The following is a 20898-nucleotide window of genomic DNA, read 5'->3' as shown; positions in this document are numbered from 1 at the left end:
CCCTTAATTGACGCCACTCCAACCGATGCCGTGCCCTTTGAATCCAGCGGTTTCCGTCATGTCTTCTTCAGGTCGTCGGTCCCGGTACTAAAGTACATTATCATAATACCGCACTGTAGAGTGCATATTATACGCGGCCTGTAAGCTATAAAATTATAAGCTTGTTATATCTATCATTTTCAGTGTAATTTTTTGTATTTGCTCCCTAGATCTGCTCCCAAATTATATATTTAACTTTATTTTTTATTAGTTTTGAATATCATTTAATAATTATCGACGTTAAAAGTTTTTGAACGTCGTAGTAGAATTTGTCTCACATCCAATAGGCTTTTTTTTATTATTTATTATATTACATTACGTCAGGTCACAGTAGGCTCGACCATAATGATAAGGAAAATTATTTAAATTTAATTTCTTTAAAACTCTTGATAGGCCTAACCCGAGGGACATGAGTCGCATGGAAGCGAGCGCTAAAAACAAATGTATGTTGATTGTCCAATCCGATCCGATCTCATAAAGCCACGAAGTTAGAGCGTTTTCACATTATCCGATCCGATATCGGTATCGGACGCCGATACGATATCGGGGTAAGTAAAATGTATGAAACATGTACCTGCCTTTCACATTGTCCGTTCCGATATCGGATATCGGAGCCGACAGCGATATGCTGGCGACACCATCGGACGCCCGTGAGCCGTCGGGCGATAATGTTTGTATGTGTGCTCTACGTGTATCTAAATTGTCTCTGTGTGCGTAGAGCCCGATGCGCGGCGGCCATTCGAAAATGTGTGTCTTGTTTCTTGATACTGTTTGTGAGATGAATTAGCAAATAATTGAATGTGGATTCACTCATACGAAAGTAATTAAAAAACTTTCTAGGTGCGTGTTGTAGCTTGCTAAAAAGAGTGTAAAACTTGCTAAAAAGAGTGTTCCACAATAGGATGTATCCAATACTGTCTGTGAACAGATCTTTTTTTGCGTCTCAAATATAAGAGATACAGCAAATAAAGTTTTCTATTATAGTCTGCCATGATGACCTGTCCGCACTAAGCTATCGAGCAAATGGCCGTATCGGAACGATTTTGTCGGAAATATGTGAAAATAGCACATGGTGTCGGCTATCGGATGTCGGCTATCGTCGTCCGACACCGATATCGGATCGGATAATCTGAAAACGCTCTTACACTGCAAATTTTAGCTAAATTTGTTTTTTACTTGAATTTGACGCTTAAAAATAATAAATATCTCCAGCCAGAAGTATTGTTCGTGATCCATAGGTTTATCTCAACATTAAGCTTTATATCTGAAGTTTTATTTAAGAAAGAAAAATAGTTGTCAGGTTGATATTAAACATCAAAGAATATCTAATACTTAAATAAATTGTATTGGTCTCTTCCAATATTATGCCACTACGCTAGCTAATTGACGATAGTACGATGCAACTTTGTTATTATTTTCGAAACCTGAAGCGCGTGTCCCTGCCTGTCATTCGGGGTAGTGTGAGATTATATTTCAGCACCCTTCCATAGTCGACGTTTTACTTCAAGTAAATTGTATTTCAGTTTATTTATTATGTAATTAATTATACATAGATAAATCATAATTGCGCTAAAAAGGCGCCGCTGGAAATTGTTTTTCGCATTTAGATTTTTAGCGCCACTTGCTATCTGGCGCTCCGCTCCGCTCTAATTGGCTACTACTAGAGACCTGTAAGATTTTCTAATTATGTTTTCCTTTATTGTCTGAAATATGACAACGTAGTTTTAGCAAGAAATTTTATGTTAATGAATGGCCCGAGATTGTATTAAAGAACTTTATCTCTAACTGTGTTTATTAGCAATAGTATTGAGAAAAGTTCTAACACTATGAAGTATGAATATGAAATACTTATCATCATAACAAGAGTTAAGATAATTATGTTTGATCAAACACTGCTGGAGCTGGCGTACACAATGATATGCAAAAAGTGATTCAACGACATATAGGTACCCGATATTGAACCTTTACGTCAAGCAAATAAGGAAAATTGTTACTTAAACTTTGTACCATATTTGTGTATAGCTCTACTAAGTATATGGAGTTAGCAGAATCGCTTCCCCAGATGCTAATTCATTGTTTTTGTTCCGAACGTGAATGCCGTTGGAACAGGTTGCTCCACCGGAGGTTGAGACATAATTACAACAACATTATTCATATTACAGTAGCTTCCGATTGTTATATTTTAGATATCATTCTTACAAATATATTTCCTCACACTTGAAATTACTAAAGACGTAAAGTCAGCCGCAATTTATTTTTATTACGTAGGTACTTAATTTTCCATTCTTTGTCCTAGGTCAGTGATTTTAAATATATGGAGCTCGTGAAGCCTTAGTAAAAAGAGAAATCAATATAACTTTCAAAAAAGTAGTTTTATTGAGATATGTAGGTATATATTCCAAACTGACGACGACCTATACGTATAATTTTTTATTTTATTTCGGGAATAGCCGTACAATTTGACGCTCTTCGAAGAGCAAGGAATCAGCTCTCATTTGGAGTTGGTTAAAGTTACTGTGCATATTTATTTATTACTTAAGTCCTGAGTAAAATCCATTTAATGAACTCTACGATAGCAAGTAAAACACAATTATTGATAAGCTTGTCACTATGGTTTAGTATTTCAGCTAGCCTGAAAATAACTTGCTATCCTGGAAAATAATACGCAAGCTTTCACTGCAAATTTACAGCGGTTTTCCTTAAATCATGTGGTATAAGAGATGATTAAATGTGACTACAACCGGTATCGTGGCTTCGTGTGTATCAATAGGCAGTAGGTGGTCGTATTTAGGCGCGACGCACGGCTCCCAGCGCCAGTGCGCACCGACAGTCAGCCTAGAGTAGTTTGTCGCACTGACGCGGACACACCAACTGTTGCATCATTCTGTAAGTGAAACAATTTTCGTGACTTAGAACATATACAAATAACGATTTTTTCATTAGAACTGATTGGAGGTTTAACATAAAAATATTAAAAGCAACAATAAATTGGACAGAAAATATTTATCCAGAAACGACTACTATGTGTTTTAATTTATTAAGTTAACACTTATGTTTGTTGATTTTAATTTTTTCGTAAATTATGAGTAAAATAACGGATTTTTCGTCCCCTTATTTATAGTACATACATAATCACTTAGTAGTAATAGTTAGGTAGCCCTAACATAGATAATTATCTGCTAATATTAACTTACGTTAAACACTATCTTTCTTAAAAAATTATAACGTTGTAGTGTGTTATTATAGATAATTTATGAAGTACTTAATCTCTTTTAAATACCGTATAAATACACCGCACACAGTAACGTTTATGTCTCTACTCTGTACCACTGCGGGACTCACTAGTCCCAGATTTGATTCCTAGAGCATATAATTAATCTAGAATATGTGGAATACATTATGGTATTTAAATAAAAACGTAAAGTGCCACAGTACAGCTTATTAGGTATCTACATTATGTTGCGTTACAGCGTAATTCCCAAAGAGTAATTATTACACACAGATGTATTTTACTTTTCCTCAATTCACTGAAATTTTGCCGGAAAATATAGACATATTCTCATGCTGGACGCAATTTCAATATCATTTTAAATATTAGTAACATGTAATAGATCTCAACTCGTATAAGGGCTACCGCAGGAGGTACCTACCAATTATATTTAGGCAATTGCATAAAAAATAAATCTGAATCGTGACCAAACTGAGTGCTCCTGATCTTCTTAAGAGTTCAAGGATTTTTGGTATACTTTGGTACACTTTACATTAGTGTCTGTCTATCCAAATTTTGGACGTGTTTTATCTCTGAATGACAAATACCAAGTACACGAGACCACCACACTGGTCATCTCTCTATTGATCATTTCGCTAGCTTTAAATAAGACAATAAGTAGTCCTCTGGTTTAGGCCTTCAAAAGGTTTAAGGATTTGTTGCTAACTTTTCTGTAATTTAGTACAAATTTTATTTCACAGCCTATAGGAATCACACAAGATGTCTGCCGACAAGGTTTTCCACTCGAGGTCGCAGGGTATACCTTCGGAGGGTGTAAAGGACCAGTATGCAGACGGCAAAGCTGCGAGGGTCTGGAAAAAATACATCGGAGACGTCAACGAGCGGACGCAAAACTACAAAAATTTCCTCACAGGATTACTGAGGAAGCATGGCTGCAAAAAAATTTTAGACACGGCTTGTGGAACCGGGTGAGACAACCTTTTCATGTAGTATTAAGTAGGTATCTACCTATGTAATTTATATCTCACTTTTCAAGATAGTTGATACAAATATATGAATTCCGATTTCCGAAAAGGAAAAAAAATCAAACTACGAATTAGTAAGTTTCGTATTAAATTACTTACATAAAATTATTTATGATATTAATCAGGTTAAAAGATAACTCATTGATGCATATTATATTCCATCACCAATACTTGACTATGCTGATGTGTGTTATCCTGACATTACCGAGGAGCAATTAAATAAGCTTGAGCGACTCCAAAACATGTATACGGTTTATATTTGGCCTAAGAAAATATGACCACGTTTCAGAATATCGTGCTAAACTCAAGTGGCTCCCAATTCGACTTCGCCGGAATGCTCATATTCTATCTCTTCTCTACTGTTTACTATTTAATCCAACTGCTCCTCCTTACCTCAAACAACGCTTCCAGTTCCTCCACTTGTCCCGTGACCGAACCCTTCGTTCCTCAGAAAATCTTGCTCTCTGTACTCCCACTCACTCAACTTCTTTTTACAAAAAATCCTACACCGTATCCGCTATCCGTCTTTGGAACTCCCTCCCTGTATCTATTCGTTACTCCCAATCCTTATACTCCTACAAAAATCTCGTCAAATCTCACTACCTTCACCTCTAACTGTTTTTCCTCCCAAAATCTGTGCTCTTGCTATTCACCTATAAAACTGTGTTAACTTTCTGTTTGTAATTTTATTTTTATAGAACAAATAATAAATAAAGGGGAAAGCCCTTTATTTATTTTTTGTTCTATAGTATGCTATCTCTATATTTACACTTAATTTTATATATTAGTCCTGCATATATCATTTAATTGCACCCTCCCTATTATTTTAAGTCATCTCTTCTTTAACTCCTCATCCTAAGGTTGTCTGGAAGAGATCGCTGTTTTAGCGATAAGACCACCTTTTGTATCGTCCAAAATTGTATGTTTTGTTTTGTGTTCTTTTTTGGGTACAATAAAGAATATTATTATTATTATTATATTATTATTCCATCATTTATTGCCCACTTTATTAAAGCGCCACGAAGTAATATCATATTATTGTCACTATAATTATATCTTAATAGTTGTTAATATCCATTAATATATCATAACAAAATCGCGTATATCGTCAAGTAAATATTTTGTACAAGCAATAAAATAAACTGTTACCAAGCAAAACAAAACTGACCTAGCTGGGGTTAACGCTTCTGTATGTGCAATAATATTATGCAGAAGACGAATTTATCAAACAAAACATATTTGTTTTAATGTTAAATTACGACTTTCGACTTTCGTCTTCACTTTGGATGGTTGTTAACTTGTATGAATAAATGTTAACTATTGAAGACTAAGTAAGAAACATTGCCTCGGTTTGCGAACCAAATTACACAGGAAATGAACACAAAAAGTTTCAAGATTGTAAACAGTAACTGATCAAGTACCTATCTAAATCAACGGTGGTCACAGGAATACCTATCTACGGACTATTGACTGATCTACGGACTATTGACTGAAGTTATCTTTCGAAGGTTTATAAGACAGTTTACTAAAATAATTTTCAACAAACGTAATGGCAAAATTATGCAAATTATTATGTAATCGGAGTTAATGGTAATTTTAAAGTTTAAGGCTGCGGGGTCACGCTCGATTACATCTTCTGTATCTGTATTGATAAAGTTATTTAATAATTTCTGTTGTTGCATGTTATCGGTATAGCGAGGGACAGGCGACCTCACGTATCACCCATGGAACTGTGACGAAACGATTCATGTTTTTCATAACAATTACCACGATTGTTCAATTATCTTTACCTACTTGTCTCTTAATGTTACATGATATTCTAGTAATAAAATTATCTTCCTATACATACTTTGCGATAAACACATTACTATACATAAAGATATTGGCAGTCGCCGCATAAAACTACTAAAAGCAATAAACTACATTTTTTAACTTTCGTCTCCATTGTTGACCATGTTTAATAGGATGATTAAGGCAACAACAATTAATGAAACGTTTAACCAAAAAAAATGCATTGATAAAACATTTTTTATAAATCTTTTAAACCAAGATAGTGCCTAAAATTATGAAGTTCTAAGCTTTATTTTATCTTAATTAAATATAATCTCTCTCTAATGCCATACGTAAGGGTGCATTTGAAGCTTGGCTGTGGGAGATCGTTAATTTAATATTAATATTGGTTATATTACAGAATAGACTCAATGATGCTGTTGGACGAGGGTTTCCAGGTGGTCTCGGTGGATGCCTCCGACAAAATGTTGAAACACGCGCTCAAAGCCCGCTGGGACAAGAGGAAGGATTCTAAATACGATGAATGGGGTAAGTAGATATCTACCAATTAATATAATCGGCCGAATTGGAAGTATAACATATAATTAAGTATAGGTCTAAAATACGTAGTCTGTGCCAAACTTCAAGTCCGCTCTGAATATAGAAACGAGTCACGTCGTAGTAGCGGCAACGCGGGATCTCCCCTGGCACCCTCCGCTGCCCGCTCTCGGCGACGGGTACATAGCTGCCATAGTGTGCCCTTACTGTTGCTACAGAGTATGTGCTTGTAGTTGTGTTCAACCTCATTGGCTCTCTAACTACAACACGCAACAACATCAGAGCGGACTAGAAGTTTGGCGCGGACTATGTGTAATAAAACCACCTATCTAAACGGCAACTTTAATATTTCCAGTAATTGAAGAAGCGAGCTGGGAGACTTTACCCCAGGACGTCGAATCCTTCCTCCCCGGGGTACAGTTCGACGCGGTGATCTGCCTCGGCAACTCCTTCTCCCACTTGCTGGACGAGTACGAGGACCAGCGCACGCAACGGATGTGCTTGCGCAACTTCGCCAAATGCCTGAAGCCTGGTGGGCTGTTGTTCATCGATCACAGGAACTACGAGTCTATGATCAACAGCGGCGCTACACCGGCTCATTCTATCTATTATAACGTAAGTTAATTACCGTTGAAATGTGTATACCGCGGCATGTGGTCGTAACTCATTGATCTACAAAGTTTATGCACGTCACGCGTGGTCAAGAGTTCGATGCATGGTAGTGGCTAAATTCCGTGATCACTTCCACGCTTTTGAGGACGTGTTAAGCTGTCCACTTCCTTCCACTATAGTATTGTATTTTGGGATGCCGTACCACTGACCTATCTTCTATTAAACAGTGTGGTAGAGTATGCTCCATGCCTGATAATTACACAGTACAGTTGTCGCACAGTATTTTTTGTTTTTCTTGCCTTTAATTTATAATAACCACACCATTTAGTCACTCGTTACTACAAGGCAAATGCTAAAATGTTACTGACTTACCTGATTGCAGTGCAAATATCCAGTGGACATCAAGACTTCGGTGCTGGTGGTTCGCGGCAAGCCGGAACTGGTAGCACTTGACTACTGCATCAACTCCACCGCTGATGATAAGAGGTACCCCTAATTTTATTTAATATACAAAGTTAAAATAAGTTCTTAAATGGTTATTGTATATACTTTGACTACAAAAAGAAGTGGTTTCGTCTGGCTTCGGCAGATAATAATAACAATTTCAGTGCGAATGTCTGTTAACGTCTAAACTGCGCTGAGTAGAACAAAAAATACTATAAGCACATAACTAAAATATAAGCAAAAAAATATAAATTATATAGATAATATAAACAAGTTTTTATACCTTCTAGCGAGTTCCGGTTGTGCTACTACCCTCACAAACTGAAGCAGTTTACGTCGATGCTGGATGAAGCGTTCGAGAACAAGGCGAAGCATAGCCTCTACGCCGATTTCAAGCCGCTAGAGGAGGTCACAACCCCCGCCTACTACATACACGTCATGGAAAAACTTAACTGACTTTTAACATAAATCCCATCTATATTTTAGCAAAATGATCGAAATCTCTTTTAACTTTAGCATATTATTGTTCTTTATTTTTAGGATATTGTAGAATGTCACAATGTTTCTCAAAATACATAAAAAGGACTGTCATATGAAGCGAGAAATACAATGTACCCTTCTCTACTTTCAACATATTTATAAATAAAATATTATTAATTATACAACCATAAATATAAATGTTATCTAGTCCACCTGATCGAGATTTGATGAAATTGTGTTCGCTAGCATTATATTCATAGTTTTACTTTTAAAAGTTTGAGTGAATGATGATGAGAAATAGTTTCTAATACTCCTTATGAAGAAAACAACCTCCAAGGCTGTGAATAGCATTTTGGTATTTTTAATAACGAAATAATTGTACATATTTTAAATACGTACTTTACAATACTATTATTTGACTTACATTTGAATATGTTAATAAAAAAATAATAATAATTTCCTATTTTTTTCTTTTATTGACCTTTTTTTTACGCATGTCTAATAAACAAGTCTTTGAGAACGCAACAACAGTGTAAAAGTACTTGTCATACTGTAGTTATTTAAATACAATTTCGGCTATTTTAGATCTTAAACCCAATAAAATGTAACAAATGCTGAAAAGTATGTTTCTAAAATTTTGTGAAATGTGAGAGTGTGAGATAATTTTAATATATTAATTACCTCATTCACTCCAAATGATCACCAAGAAATTGTTACCATAGCCTATTAATAGTAGTTTCTCCGTTGTTGTGAATACATATTTAGTGACATTTATAAAACCATTAAAACCAAGGGTAAGTAAAAGCAAACAATATACAAAACGGAATAATTTATTCTAATAAACACAGAATAGGGAATATGAAATGGAGCATTAACTTAAGACATGGGGCTTAAAGTAGAGTTACAGCTAAATTAGTATGTACAGTTTATGATCCGACGATAATGTTGTTGATGGGGATGTGTATCAGCTTCACGAAGAACCCGATGAATCCCATGATGCAGAATCCGATGGCTGTGGCGATGGCGATCTTTTGGAATTCTGGAAAAAAAGAAATGATTTAGTAAAAAATATAGTAGATTTATATATAGTTTACCATTTAATACATAGATTACCATTCCAACAACTAACTTACATCACAATATTTATGTCATAGTATTATATGTATAATTAACATAGTAACCTAAGGTATGATTGTTGAATGTAAATTAAAGTATTATTGATTAATGTGAAAGAAGTTGGTCTTTTTGAGGCAGTTGTTAGGCAGAGGACTGCCTACAACTTCCATAATACCTATTGATAAACTATTTTTTTCCAATCAAGCTTAACAAATAAAAAATAATACTTTATTGTTGTATAACATTGAAATAACAAACAAGCATGCAATCCACCTGATAAGTGGCAACTGCTGCCATCTGGAAATGGAAATCTGTTATTAACCCCATATAAGATTCTTATAAGATTGGCCATAGGTTGTCACACACAAGGACTTAGTCGCAATGCCTCAGATAAGTATGTCTCTTTTACCATTTAAAGCAAAACTTAATACTATAATTACTAGGCTGACATAGGGGTAGCAGTAGTGCCCTTGCAGTCAAGCTACTAAGGGTTGTACCACATTCAAAAGGTAGTTCACACAGTTTATTGTCTTCTTCTCCTTTCAGGTGTATACAATATATTTTAATTAGGAACAGCAAAAAGAAACAATCATTGACATTACATTATACAAATATATTTTACTCTTAGAAAAAATAATTACACAATTCACAATGAATATATATTGAAGCATTCGACTTTGCAATATTTAAATGAATAATTAGTAGTAAAGAAACGCGTGAATTGGAATTGTTAGAAACAGCTGTCATGGGTCTCAATCTTTTAGAAAGTATCTGTCGATTAAATCTCATTAACTCTTAGCAATTTAACTGAATAACATATGGATCTCCCTTTTCTATCTTAACTTTGTTCAACACGTTGAGTTCTGGAGTACGAATTATTTTTAAGCTATCTCTATGCACACATAGATACTTGGCCAGCTATGGCTTCTGGAAAAGTCTAGATATTATAATACAAAGTACACGTACCCTTTCTGTCTGGTTTTGTGCATCTCCTTACTAATCTGATGGAGTCCTTAGCAAATTGCTTTCCAGGTTCGACGAATTTTGCAATTTGATCCATTTTCTGAAATAAGAACAAGAATATATTTGTACAAAATCAACACAGAAGAGTCACACATTAAATCTATTTTGTTTAACTTTTTCATTAAATACTCACTTGTTATTTTTTGTATTTGAATTATAGTTCGAGGAAGAACTCTGTTATTTTCACAAAAATGATATTACAACAACCGCAAGTGAGAGAACTCGGAAATTATATGACAGGCCAAAACTACATACGTCAGCCACGTCTCGACAATGCACGTCACGTCACCATATTTAATTATCGGATACATTTACCTCAATGTATCCTCAATGTATATAATATATTATATTTGTATTTAGATCATTAATTCATAATTTAATGTTAACATCAAAATCACAGTTTTAATTATAAAATACGTATAAGAAATCTTGTATAAATTATTACTTCACTTATTCTTATGTCCATAGACGATATATTTTTGTTCAGCGCCTTCTACCTTTGCAATTTTTTATACTTGAAAGCTGACGAGTAGAGATTTGATTTTCCGAACTTTTGTTGTTATACAAAACAAAAGTAAACAACTTACCGTATATAAGTATATTAATAGATATAATTATAAACATTTATTAATATCATATTCATTATTAATAGATATGAAGTTTTATATAAGTGCAAAGTCTCAGAAGAATTTTATTTATGTACTGAAATACAAGTGTACACGGTAGGCGCTGTCTCTATGTTCTTTGGGTAGATCTACACCTCTATAGGTTACTAAGCTCTTATTGCTTTGATGAAAATGAGGGTAAGCAAGTTTAAAAAAAAAAAATCAACAACAAAGTTTGTGAATGAACAAAGATTTTGGTTCTGAACACGGCTATGTTTATCAAACTTTCATATGTCATATTTGCCATTGCTGTCATTGTCAATAAGTTTCAATTTGTCTTGTGTTGTGTCAACTTTTGTACAAAATATACATAGATTTTCTGGTACAGTTCTTTTAGTATTATTTCTCATGGAATTATGAATTTATTTTAAATACTTAGCAAAGGAACGGAATTAACGAATATTTTATATAACACGATAATTGGTTATTCGTTAGAAACATGTACGCAGTTGAGAAGAAGTTTGAAATCGAAATGAAGTTGAAAAAGGTAAAGAAACTACAGAATGTCATTTAAATGTAATGTAATTTCCACGAATATCATCTATTTGAATATCACTTCGTACCTCTTAATTAGGTTTTATAAAAATATTAATATTATTATGCCTAATACAATATAGCTATGTTATTTATTGCTGGATGTTTAAAGGGGCGTAATCACGACGTATATTTAATGCATGCATGAATGCATTCTTTTTGCCAGAAATACCTTCATGCTTATTATGTCTTGTGTATAAATATATATTTTTTATTTTATTTGATATCCCAGGAGATGACTAACATCCAGGAGTTGAAGGCGGCGGCGAACCGTAGCTCGTCTCTAGCGGGCGACGTGTGTAACGTGCTGGGCGCCTGCGAGCAGCGCCTGCAGCAGCTGGAGAGTGCTGTGCTGCCGCTGTATGGAGACACAGCTCGCTTGCAACAGATTCATCAGAGTGAGTGGCAGAAGCACTTTTCACTCTTTATATATTAAATTGTATGAGTTATATAAAATTTGAATGTAGTGATTGGACTGTAGGCACCACTGCCACACCATTTTATGACTTATAATAGCAGTTTTCCATAGTTTTTATTTTACTTCTGTTACAATAATCATCTAAATGTAAGTGTAGTGTAATAATATTTATATTAGTTATATAGAAAAAGTAAAAATGTAATATTTGTATTGTATTCCAGATATGGAGAAAACAGTGAAGGCCCTAGACCACGTAATAAACTATTATATGGTGTCCAGAGAACTAGCTGACCTCATACAAGCTGGTCCTCACACAGCCTCCACAGACTCTTTGAAAGTCTACCTTGAGGTATAACTCTAATAGTAAATTAATTAGGGCTTATTCATCATGATGATAGCATCATTAAATTATGTGTGTATCTGTCTAAAATGTATAAAGTAGTACAGTCGCAAGTAAATGAAGTATTTGGTAAGTAAATTGCTCACCTTGTTTAGTATTTAGTGTTGTTTCAATATGTGTGTCGGTGATGGATACTAAAAGGTGATATAAAATTGATCAATTTTAGGCAAACATTAGTAAAGATTACTCATTCCTAACAAGAAAATGTATCCAGTTTTGACAATTCAAATTGTTACTGTCATCTATTTTCTTGTTTGAAAAATATTTATTAAATGTAGTTTTTAGATCATTTACCAATAAAATGATATTTCTCCGTACTTGTCTTCGATTTCGTGTTTTGGCACCACTTAACTTCACATGTCGGCATTGTTCCGCGTATATTACACCATGACAGCCATTTAATGGCTGACACATTTGTTAGCCGTTAAAGCCATTTAATGGCTTCCTTCAATTACAAGTCGGTGAGATTATACTTATCTATGATTTTAGGTTAAACATTTAAAAATGTGCTTTGCAGGCTTTGGATAAATTGGCTGAAGCACAGAACTACTTCAATAAAAATAATCCACAAAGTGTGGAATTGGAGAATATCGTAAGTATTTGATATATTTTTAATTGCAACATTTTTTACATCCTTCTGCTAGAATACTTTCAGACTGCTAGAATACTAACAGGGGGATGTAAAAAGCTCACTCCACATATTGCTCCAATATTTATTGGTGGGGAAGCTACAGTACTTAAGTCTTCCCTGGGATTTTAAAATGTTCATTGCTATTATTACTTATCTTTGAATACACTGTATAAATCTTTAGATATTTTTGAAACTTCTGACTATTAATAATATGAATGTCCATGTTACAGAATCAGTTGTACAACACTGGAGTTTTGAAGCTTGAAAATGCCTTTGAAGACCTGCTAAGTCGTAACACACGACCTGTCTCTCCCACTACTTTAATGGACATGATTGCTTTAGAAGAAGGTAAGAAATAATAAAGAGGCATTTTGTCTCAAAACAAATTACGGGTTTATGTGTTACATATGGGTATGTTTTACTGAGACTTGTTTAATTGTGTGTATCTGATTAAAGCAAGGGAAAAGTATGTAAATCAGCCCTCTGGTTTTGAAGTAATTATTCATCAGCTATTTTCAATTAATTAATTTTCAAAGGTGGCAATTTACAGAAATTTGTAATTGTTTGGATTTGTAACTTTACATAACTGGTGGTATTTTTTATTAATATTTTAATTTACTTATTTAACAGTTAATTGATGGAATTACAATGCAATGATAATTTTAATATTGATTGAACCCAATCATTGATAGTGTGTAATTTTAGTTAAAGATATCATAGATAAAGAGTGTTTGACTATGTTAATAAACATTAATTAGGTGATTATATTTAGGTATATAACTGATGGATGGATGGATGATAGATGTCCTGCTATAAACATTTCAGGCATTGTCATCTATTATCTAAAATAAACATATCATTCAAGCCAAACACAGAATTTAAGAGTGTATGAGTAAATATTAAATGATGAAGGAATGATTCAATGGATGGGTTGTTCAGATTCGAGTGTGGACAGCGTGAGCGTGAGCGGCAGCGGGTCGTCGGCGGGCGCGGCGGTGGAGTGCATGCGCGCGGCGGCGGCCTGGCTCAGCGACGCCGGCCGCCCGCCCGCCGCGCCGTTGCTCGCCATCCGCGCGCCCGCCGCGCGCTCCTCGCTCGTCGCCTTCCGCGACTACCTGCGCTCCCGGTCCATGGCCGCCTCGCCGCTTATGGTAAGAAAACTACGCTTTTAACGATCATATATTATCATATACACCAAAGAAATATTGTTCTCCCCTTATAATAATAAAGTAATTTTTAGCTTATACTATATTATTCTTTTTAACAGAATGGATTTTTGCATTTACTGTAAATTTTATGCTTTATGTTTTACAGAGAGCCAAGAATATGCTGCATCGTTCAGACAGCACCACTAAGAAAACAAGCAAGATTCAAAAAGTGTTAGTATAAAGAACTATATTATTAGTTTATCAGACACATTCAAACACACAAAAATTTACAAACACGATTATTTTAATATGTAACTTATTCTTGACGGAAATAATTAATATTACATTGTATTTCCAGTATTGAAAAACGCGCGAACAAAATAATGATGAAAGCGTCTCAAACTTTGGAGCAGTCGACAGGGCTCGCCATCGGGCCGAGGCGCTCTATTAACGATTCCTGTAAGTTATTTTATATTTACTTTAGTGATTGTATACAGAATTTGCCGATATGTGAATACATAATATGTGAGTGTGTATGCATGCGTTGTTGCAGACGGCGAGGAGTGCAGCGAGGCGGCGGACGAGCGCGAGGCGGAGGCGGCGGGCACGCTGGCGGCCGGCGTGTGCCGCCTGGCGCGCCGCGAGCAGCGCCACGCGCTCGGCCTCGTGCCGCTGCCGCGCCTGCCCGCGCTGCTCGCCGCGCTGCTCAAGGACTGCCTCGCGCTGCTCGGTAACACCTGCATCTCTCGATAACCTCCGCATTATGTCCGCGGCGTCATGCGCTCGGCCGCGTGATACTTTTCTCCCTACAGGAGTGTCAAACCTTATAACAATAAAGCGTTATCAAGTACGCATTATTCACACCTGATTTCGTTTACATGTACACGGAACTGGATGCGTCTTTTACTTCGAAAATACACTGTACTAACATGGATCTTACAGCACAATTTTACACGATCTTACCACTTGGGTGCCACAATAAGTTATTTACTGCATACTAAGAAATGGAGAACTTTAGACTTGCCTTCGGTTATTTTAGACTTAGCAAAATAAGATAAAAGTCAGTGACATTTGTGGCAGTCGAGACCATGTAATTATTAGGCATAATAATAACATGTGTGTGTTTGTGTGTGTTAGCGTCGGACGTGGAGCGAGCGTGTACGCGCAGCCGCAAGGCCGCCAGCAAGTGCTCGGCGGGCGCGGCGGCGTGCTGGGCGCTGCTGGCGCGGCTGCAGCGCCTGCAGCCCGAGCTGGCGCGCGCGCTGCAGCCCGCGCCGCCCGCGCCCTACGCCGCGCTGCTCGCCTCCTGCCAGCACCACGTCAGTAACCGCTATTATGGTAGCATGCCATCGCTCGGTAGGGAACTGTGCAGGTGTCTCACGTCACTGTGTCAACACAGTGTCCGCGTGTGACCCCCTTGCGTCAGTGTACTGACCGAGCGTGTGTGTCCGAAACCTGACGTATATAAGATATCAATTTCTTACAGGATGGTCATTAAACTTACCTTAGTAAGCAAAGGATTAAACGCTGATTAAATTATGGTGATTTGATGGAACATATAAAGTAAATACGTTGAAAAGAAATAGTCTTAATTTATAATGAAGTGTCTAATTAGGAGTGTGTAATGTAAAATACATTTGTGTTCTGCACAGTGTGTTCGTTCGCTAGAGGAGTGGGTGGAAGGCGTCCGCAACGACAGCGAGCCGGGCGCCGTGGACGGCACCGTGCACCAGCTGGCCGCCGCCGCGCTCGCGCACTGCCACGCGCTCGCCGCGCACCTGCACGTCGTCGGTACGTACCGCGCTCACACACGACCTGCACCACCGCACTGCGGGACGCACCGTGCACCAGCTGGCCGCCGCCGCCGCGCACCTGCACGTCGTCGATACTGTACTGCCTTACCCATGTACACATACTGTATCACACCGCATTACAGCTGGTTGCCATGGTAAACTCCAAACGCACCGCATTACACTACGCAACAGATTGTAGTGCAGTGGGCACCACATTGGACCGCGCTAGGCCATAACATTTTAAATAAAACCGCACTATACTACATAATCCTGTACCACAATACACTAGAATACGTGACACTAAATTGTATTGCATCGTAAATAATTTTAGAGCCCTGATTATACCGTAAAAGAAAAACTGTTGTAAGTCAATTCATTATGTGCAGTAATCGGAAATAATGTGTGTAATTTTGTGTGTGTTAGGTCCCGCCTTGGCGGCCGAGCCGGCCTACATCCGCGCGGCCAGCCAGGTGACGGGCGTGCAGGACCGCAACGCGCTCATGCTCTCCATATACATGCGTAAGTCAACCTTACACTCAATAAGCCATTATTATGACGTCACTTTATATTATTTATTTCACTCAGAATATAAAGTGATAATCGTCATTTAACTGTTTTTTGTACAAATGATCGAACTCGGCTTTTCTATGTTTCAATCTCAACATCATCGTCTTCAACCCAGTATCATAATTCTCCTTTCAGGATTATTTAGATCTTAAAAAAGATTTTATAATGTGGGATATTATTTTCAAACATCACGTAAATGATATTTAATTAATGTTTCGTATGTGTAATAAATATTTATTATATCATACAGGTAAAGTCTTGGCGCAACTGAACCTGGCTCTGAGGAACAAGAGCGAGCAGTACCCCGATGCACTTAAGGCTATATTCCTTCTTAATAACACGCTCTACTTATTACAGGTATGTTAAAGATATTTATTGATACTCTGTACCTTTAACTTAACAATCGCTTATTACTGCTATTTTATAAAAATATTTCTCAGGGTCTACAACGAAGCGGCCTCTTGGACGTGTTGGCACTGGCGGAGCCCGAGTGCGAAGCCAACTATCGCGACATGATACAGGACTATAAGAACAACTATTTACAAAGGTACTGTACTATATTCAGTTCAGTTGTGACCCGTTAAATATAGACGTTTTTATGTTATTTTTGTGTAAACAAAATATTAATTGTATTATTGTTTTTTTTGGACTTTTAACTATACTTAACCATTGAATAGTCAGTAATATGTTATGGGATTTTTTTATAGTTGGAACAAATTGTTATCACACTTGGTTCTGGATGAACCGCTTCCGGTGAAGCTCCGCGACAAGGATAGGCAGATACTCAAGGATAAGTTTGCCGTAAGTTGAGTATAGTATTTAATAATCAATGTCATTTTCAAAATAAAACTATTATTGTCGGGCTGACTTACATAATTCGTTTTAATCTTCATGTGAGACAACACATCTGTAATTGACTTCAAGCTGTACCCCACATTACCATGCAGTTTGGTAGACCTCCATGTACCGCAGTAGTAATTTAACATTTTTTTTATAATATGGAGTAGCAGACGAGCATGTAGTTCACCTGATGGTAAGTGACTATTGTCGCCCATGGACATCTGTAATCGACTCCAGATATGATTAGATATTCGTACCGGAGGTCGTCAGATGCGTCGCTACCCCTGAGCGACTGAGCCAGAATGCCTTGGGAAAAGTATGTCTCCTTACCACACCCTTCAAACCAAAACACAGCAGCGCTTAACACTGCTGGTATAAGGCAGAAATAGGCGTGGCGGTGGTGCCGCCGGAGTCGAACCACAAAGCGTTCTACTACCTTCACTACATCATGTAAATTGCAGTTTAATTTAAAAATTGTATTGTACGATGTCAGTCGTTCAACCGCGAGTGGGAGGAGTGCTGCCGGCAGCAGCGCGGCTACAGCGTGCCGGACGCGGAGCTGCGCGAGGCGCTGAAGCGCGACAACAAGGCGGCGCTGCTGCCGCCCTACGCCGCCTTCCACGCCGCGCACGCGCCGCTGCCCTTCAGCAAGAACCCCGACAAGTACGTCAAGTACACGCCGCTGCAGGTAACGCACCCGCGCACTTCAACTAGATGTACGAAATGATAGGCATGATGACAAATTTTATAAAACCCTTCTATAATGTACGTACATGTTGATTCCAAAAATCGTATTATTTCTGGAATAACTTCAGTATTAACAAAAACAATACCATCTTTTTATACCTATTTTGAATTAAGCGCGAAAACGCTCGCGGGTGTCATGGCGTCCGTTGGTGACGTCACACTAGAACAGCCCATACAAAATTTCAAGCAATTCAGTGACATCTCCAAAAATGATGTCATCCGCACCCCGATTACCGTTTCAGACAAAATGGCCGATAGCCGTATTTCATACTTTTATTTTATTGAAAATATAATAAATTTAAAGTTTTTTAAACAGAGTCATTTTTGAGAATCCTTTCAATATATTGTGTTTACTTAAATCATTTATTCTTTTATTTTTTTTTAATACTGTCATCATGCCAATTAATTATAAGTATGCTGTGATAGCCTAGTGGTTAAGAAATTCGACCTCTCGATGGAGGGGTCCGAGGTTTTTTTTTATAATATAGGAGTAGCAAACAAACATGCAGTCCAACCCCAGTCAACTCAAATCAACCCCAGTTAGGATTAGATATTCCTACCTAAGGTCGGACACAGATTCGTCACTACCTCTGAGGACTAAGCTGGAACGTTTCGGAAAAGTATGTCTCCTTTACCACACCCTTCAAAACAAAACAATGACATATAAGCGCTTAATACTGTGCTGTGGTGTCGCTGGAATCGAACCACAAAGGCTTTTACCACCTTCAAATATATAGAAATATAAATATATTTCAAATAGATAAATGAAATAATTTATCTTATGTATGCAGTGATAGCCTAGTGGTTAAGAAACTCGGCGTCTCGATTGAGGGGTCCGAGGTTCCAATCGCAGACACGCACCTCTGATTTTTTAGTTATATGCGTATTACAAATTCATTATCACTTGATTAAACAGTGAGGGAAAATATCGTGAGGAAACCTGCACACCTGAGACATTTAGTAAAAAAAATGTCGCAAGGTCTGTGAAGTCTACCAATACGTACTTGGCCAGCGTGTTGGGCTATGTGCTACTCCCTCTCTACTACGCCCTCTGAGAGGAGACCCGTACACAGCAGTGGGACAATAGTGGGTTGATGATGATGTTACAATTATCTGCATGTCCTATCCGTTGAACAAAACTATGGTCGTTATAAATCAAATTCTACCATCTTGCGGAACAGACGACACTACTCGACAACTAATGATCACACGTAAAGGGAATAAATAAATTCACAATATATCAAGAAATTGTAAAAAAGGAGTTCCTTAAATTCGATATCTAACACGAATTTCTGGAAATGGTTTAAATTATATTTTTATTGCTACATAATGTTCCGCCAGCATAACCTATTCAATTACAAAAAATGTTTTTGAATACTTTTTGAAGTTATACTTGTTATGGGGCGATTGGAAAAAAAATATAAATGATGGAAATAAGTTAAATTCTTATTTTATTTTAGAAATTGGTTGCAAAATTCGCAGTAATATTTATTATTTTTTCCCCTTAACTTCACGTTTTTCAACACGCAACTAACCAAGTTCAGGTACCAGGATAATATAACTATAAAGGAGGTCGTTCTTCCAAAGAAATTCAAATTATTATGCATCTTTCTCACTCTAAACGTGTGCGACAAAGTCTGAGTGTGACGCAAACACAGAATACAGTCGGTTCTATTCATATTTTGTATCTCACTTGCACGCTAAGCTATGAGTGAGACACAAAATATTACGCGAATATAGAACGAGTTATATACCATGCGGCAATCTTTTGAAGAATTTATGTACGTAAGATTAGAGTTCTCTTTCTAAAAATGCTAACAATACACTTAGGTGTACTGAATACAGCCTTAGTCTTACAACAAAAAAATGTACTATATTCAAACATTACAAATTGAACATTATGTTTTTCTTTATGATAAAAAACGGTATTTCAAGAATTTTTAATTTAGTTAATTTTACAAAAGATGGAAAAACTGCAGACATAATAGACATAATATATTTATTTTTGTTTAATTAATAAATTATATATCAAATTAAAAACCATTAATTTGATCTTTTCATATATTAAATCATCAGAGCGAAAATACTTCATAACTAAATCATTAATACTATTTTAATTTCAGATCGCCACGCAGTTGGACGGTTATTTCGACGAAGCTGCGTAGATACTCCGAACTCATGAAAAATATACGTATAGCAATATAGTATGCTAAGCACAGTTATATTCTATTTAGAATAACTTATTTATTGATAGTTGATATTCATATATGCCTAATAAAGTTTATTTTGTGGCCTTCAGATGTTTTATTTAACTTGCATGGTTGCAAAATTTAATGCACATGCCATCACTCAATTACTCTAGGATTTCACTACTCTATTTTTTTTGGTGTAAAACGCGTTGTGGGCACTCTAATATGAACATGGTCATGATAGTATTGAAAGTCGTATTCACGTAGTATGCAGTAAACGCACAAATGATTTGGGGCCATGTTAAGGGATCAATGTACCAGGGTAACATAACTCCAAGAGATATGATTAATACCGTTTCAAACTAGGAGAGCTCTCTCGCACTTTTTAGTGTTGGTTGGTAAACGCACAGATGCGTTTGGGGCACGGTCGCGATGAAATAAGTTTTAATGTACTAGGACCACATGAATATTTAAGATCGATATTGCCTCAAACTTGACTTAAATGCAGATCCATTCGAAGCATCGCAATAAACGCACAGACGCGTTTGGGGCACTGGTCAAATTGAAACAAACATCAATATACCAGGGGTTCATAACTCCAAAGAAATGGATCCATTCTTCGTAGCATCGCAATAAACGCACAGATGCGTTTGGGGCACGGTCGCGATGA

General features: G+C 36.7%; 3 protein-coding genes across 3 annotated transcripts; 2 read left to right on the top strand and 1 right to left on the bottom strand.

Annotated features, from left to right (window-relative positions):
* The first annotated feature begins 2768 nt into the window (after positions 1-2768).
* Positions 2769-8617, top strand: LOC140751934 (glycine N-methyltransferase). Its single transcript, XM_073086050.1, has 6 exons — positions 2769-2925; positions 4009-4236; positions 6485-6612; positions 6977-7236; positions 7616-7719; positions 7968-8617. Exons 2-6 carry the CDS (start codon positions 4028-4030, stop codon positions 8131-8133), a joined length of 867 nt encoding a protein of 288 aa, XP_072942151.1. The 5' UTR covers positions 2769-2925; positions 4009-4027; the 3' UTR covers positions 8134-8617.
* A 354-nt stretch (positions 8618-8971) lies between these two features.
* LOC140751937 (protein transport protein Sec61 subunit gamma) lies at positions 8972-10586 on the bottom strand. Its single transcript, XM_073086051.1, has 3 exons — positions 10430-10586; positions 10240-10336; positions 8972-9196 (listed from the first exon to the last, which is right to left on the bottom strand). Exons 2-3 carry the CDS (start codon positions 10331-10333, stop codon positions 9084-9086), a joined length of 207 nt encoding a protein of 68 aa, XP_072942152.1. The 5' UTR covers positions 10334-10336; positions 10430-10586; the 3' UTR covers positions 8972-9083.
* A 627-nt stretch (positions 10587-11213) lies between these two features.
* On the top strand, positions 11214-20332 carry Exo70 (exocyst complex component 7). The gene is made up of 17 exons (XM_073085635.1): positions 11214-11448; positions 11728-11893; positions 12135-12262; positions 12831-12905; positions 13175-13292; positions 13884-14095; positions 14259-14323; positions 14451-14551; positions 14646-14822; positions 15230-15411; positions 15745-15883; positions 16309-16404; positions 16703-16809; positions 16893-16999; positions 17160-17253; positions 17786-17980; positions 20163-20332. Exons 1-17 carry the CDS (start codon positions 11401-11403, stop codon positions 20202-20204), a joined length of 2052 nt encoding a protein of 683 aa, XP_072941736.1. The 5' UTR covers positions 11214-11400; the 3' UTR covers positions 20205-20332.
* The last annotated feature ends 566 nt before the right edge of the window (positions 20333-20898 follow it).

This window comes from Epargyreus clarus, unplaced genomic scaffold (assembly GCF_041222505.1).
Source record: "Epargyreus clarus isolate Ecla_fem2 unplaced genomic scaffold, WU_Ecla_fem_2.2 ptg000023l, whole genome shotgun sequence".
NCBI lineage: Eukaryota > Metazoa > Arthropoda > Insecta > Lepidoptera > Hesperiidae > Epargyreus > Epargyreus clarus.
The sequence above is the reverse complement of the archived record's forward strand: the minus strand, read 5'-3'. Positions and strand labels throughout refer to the sequence as shown.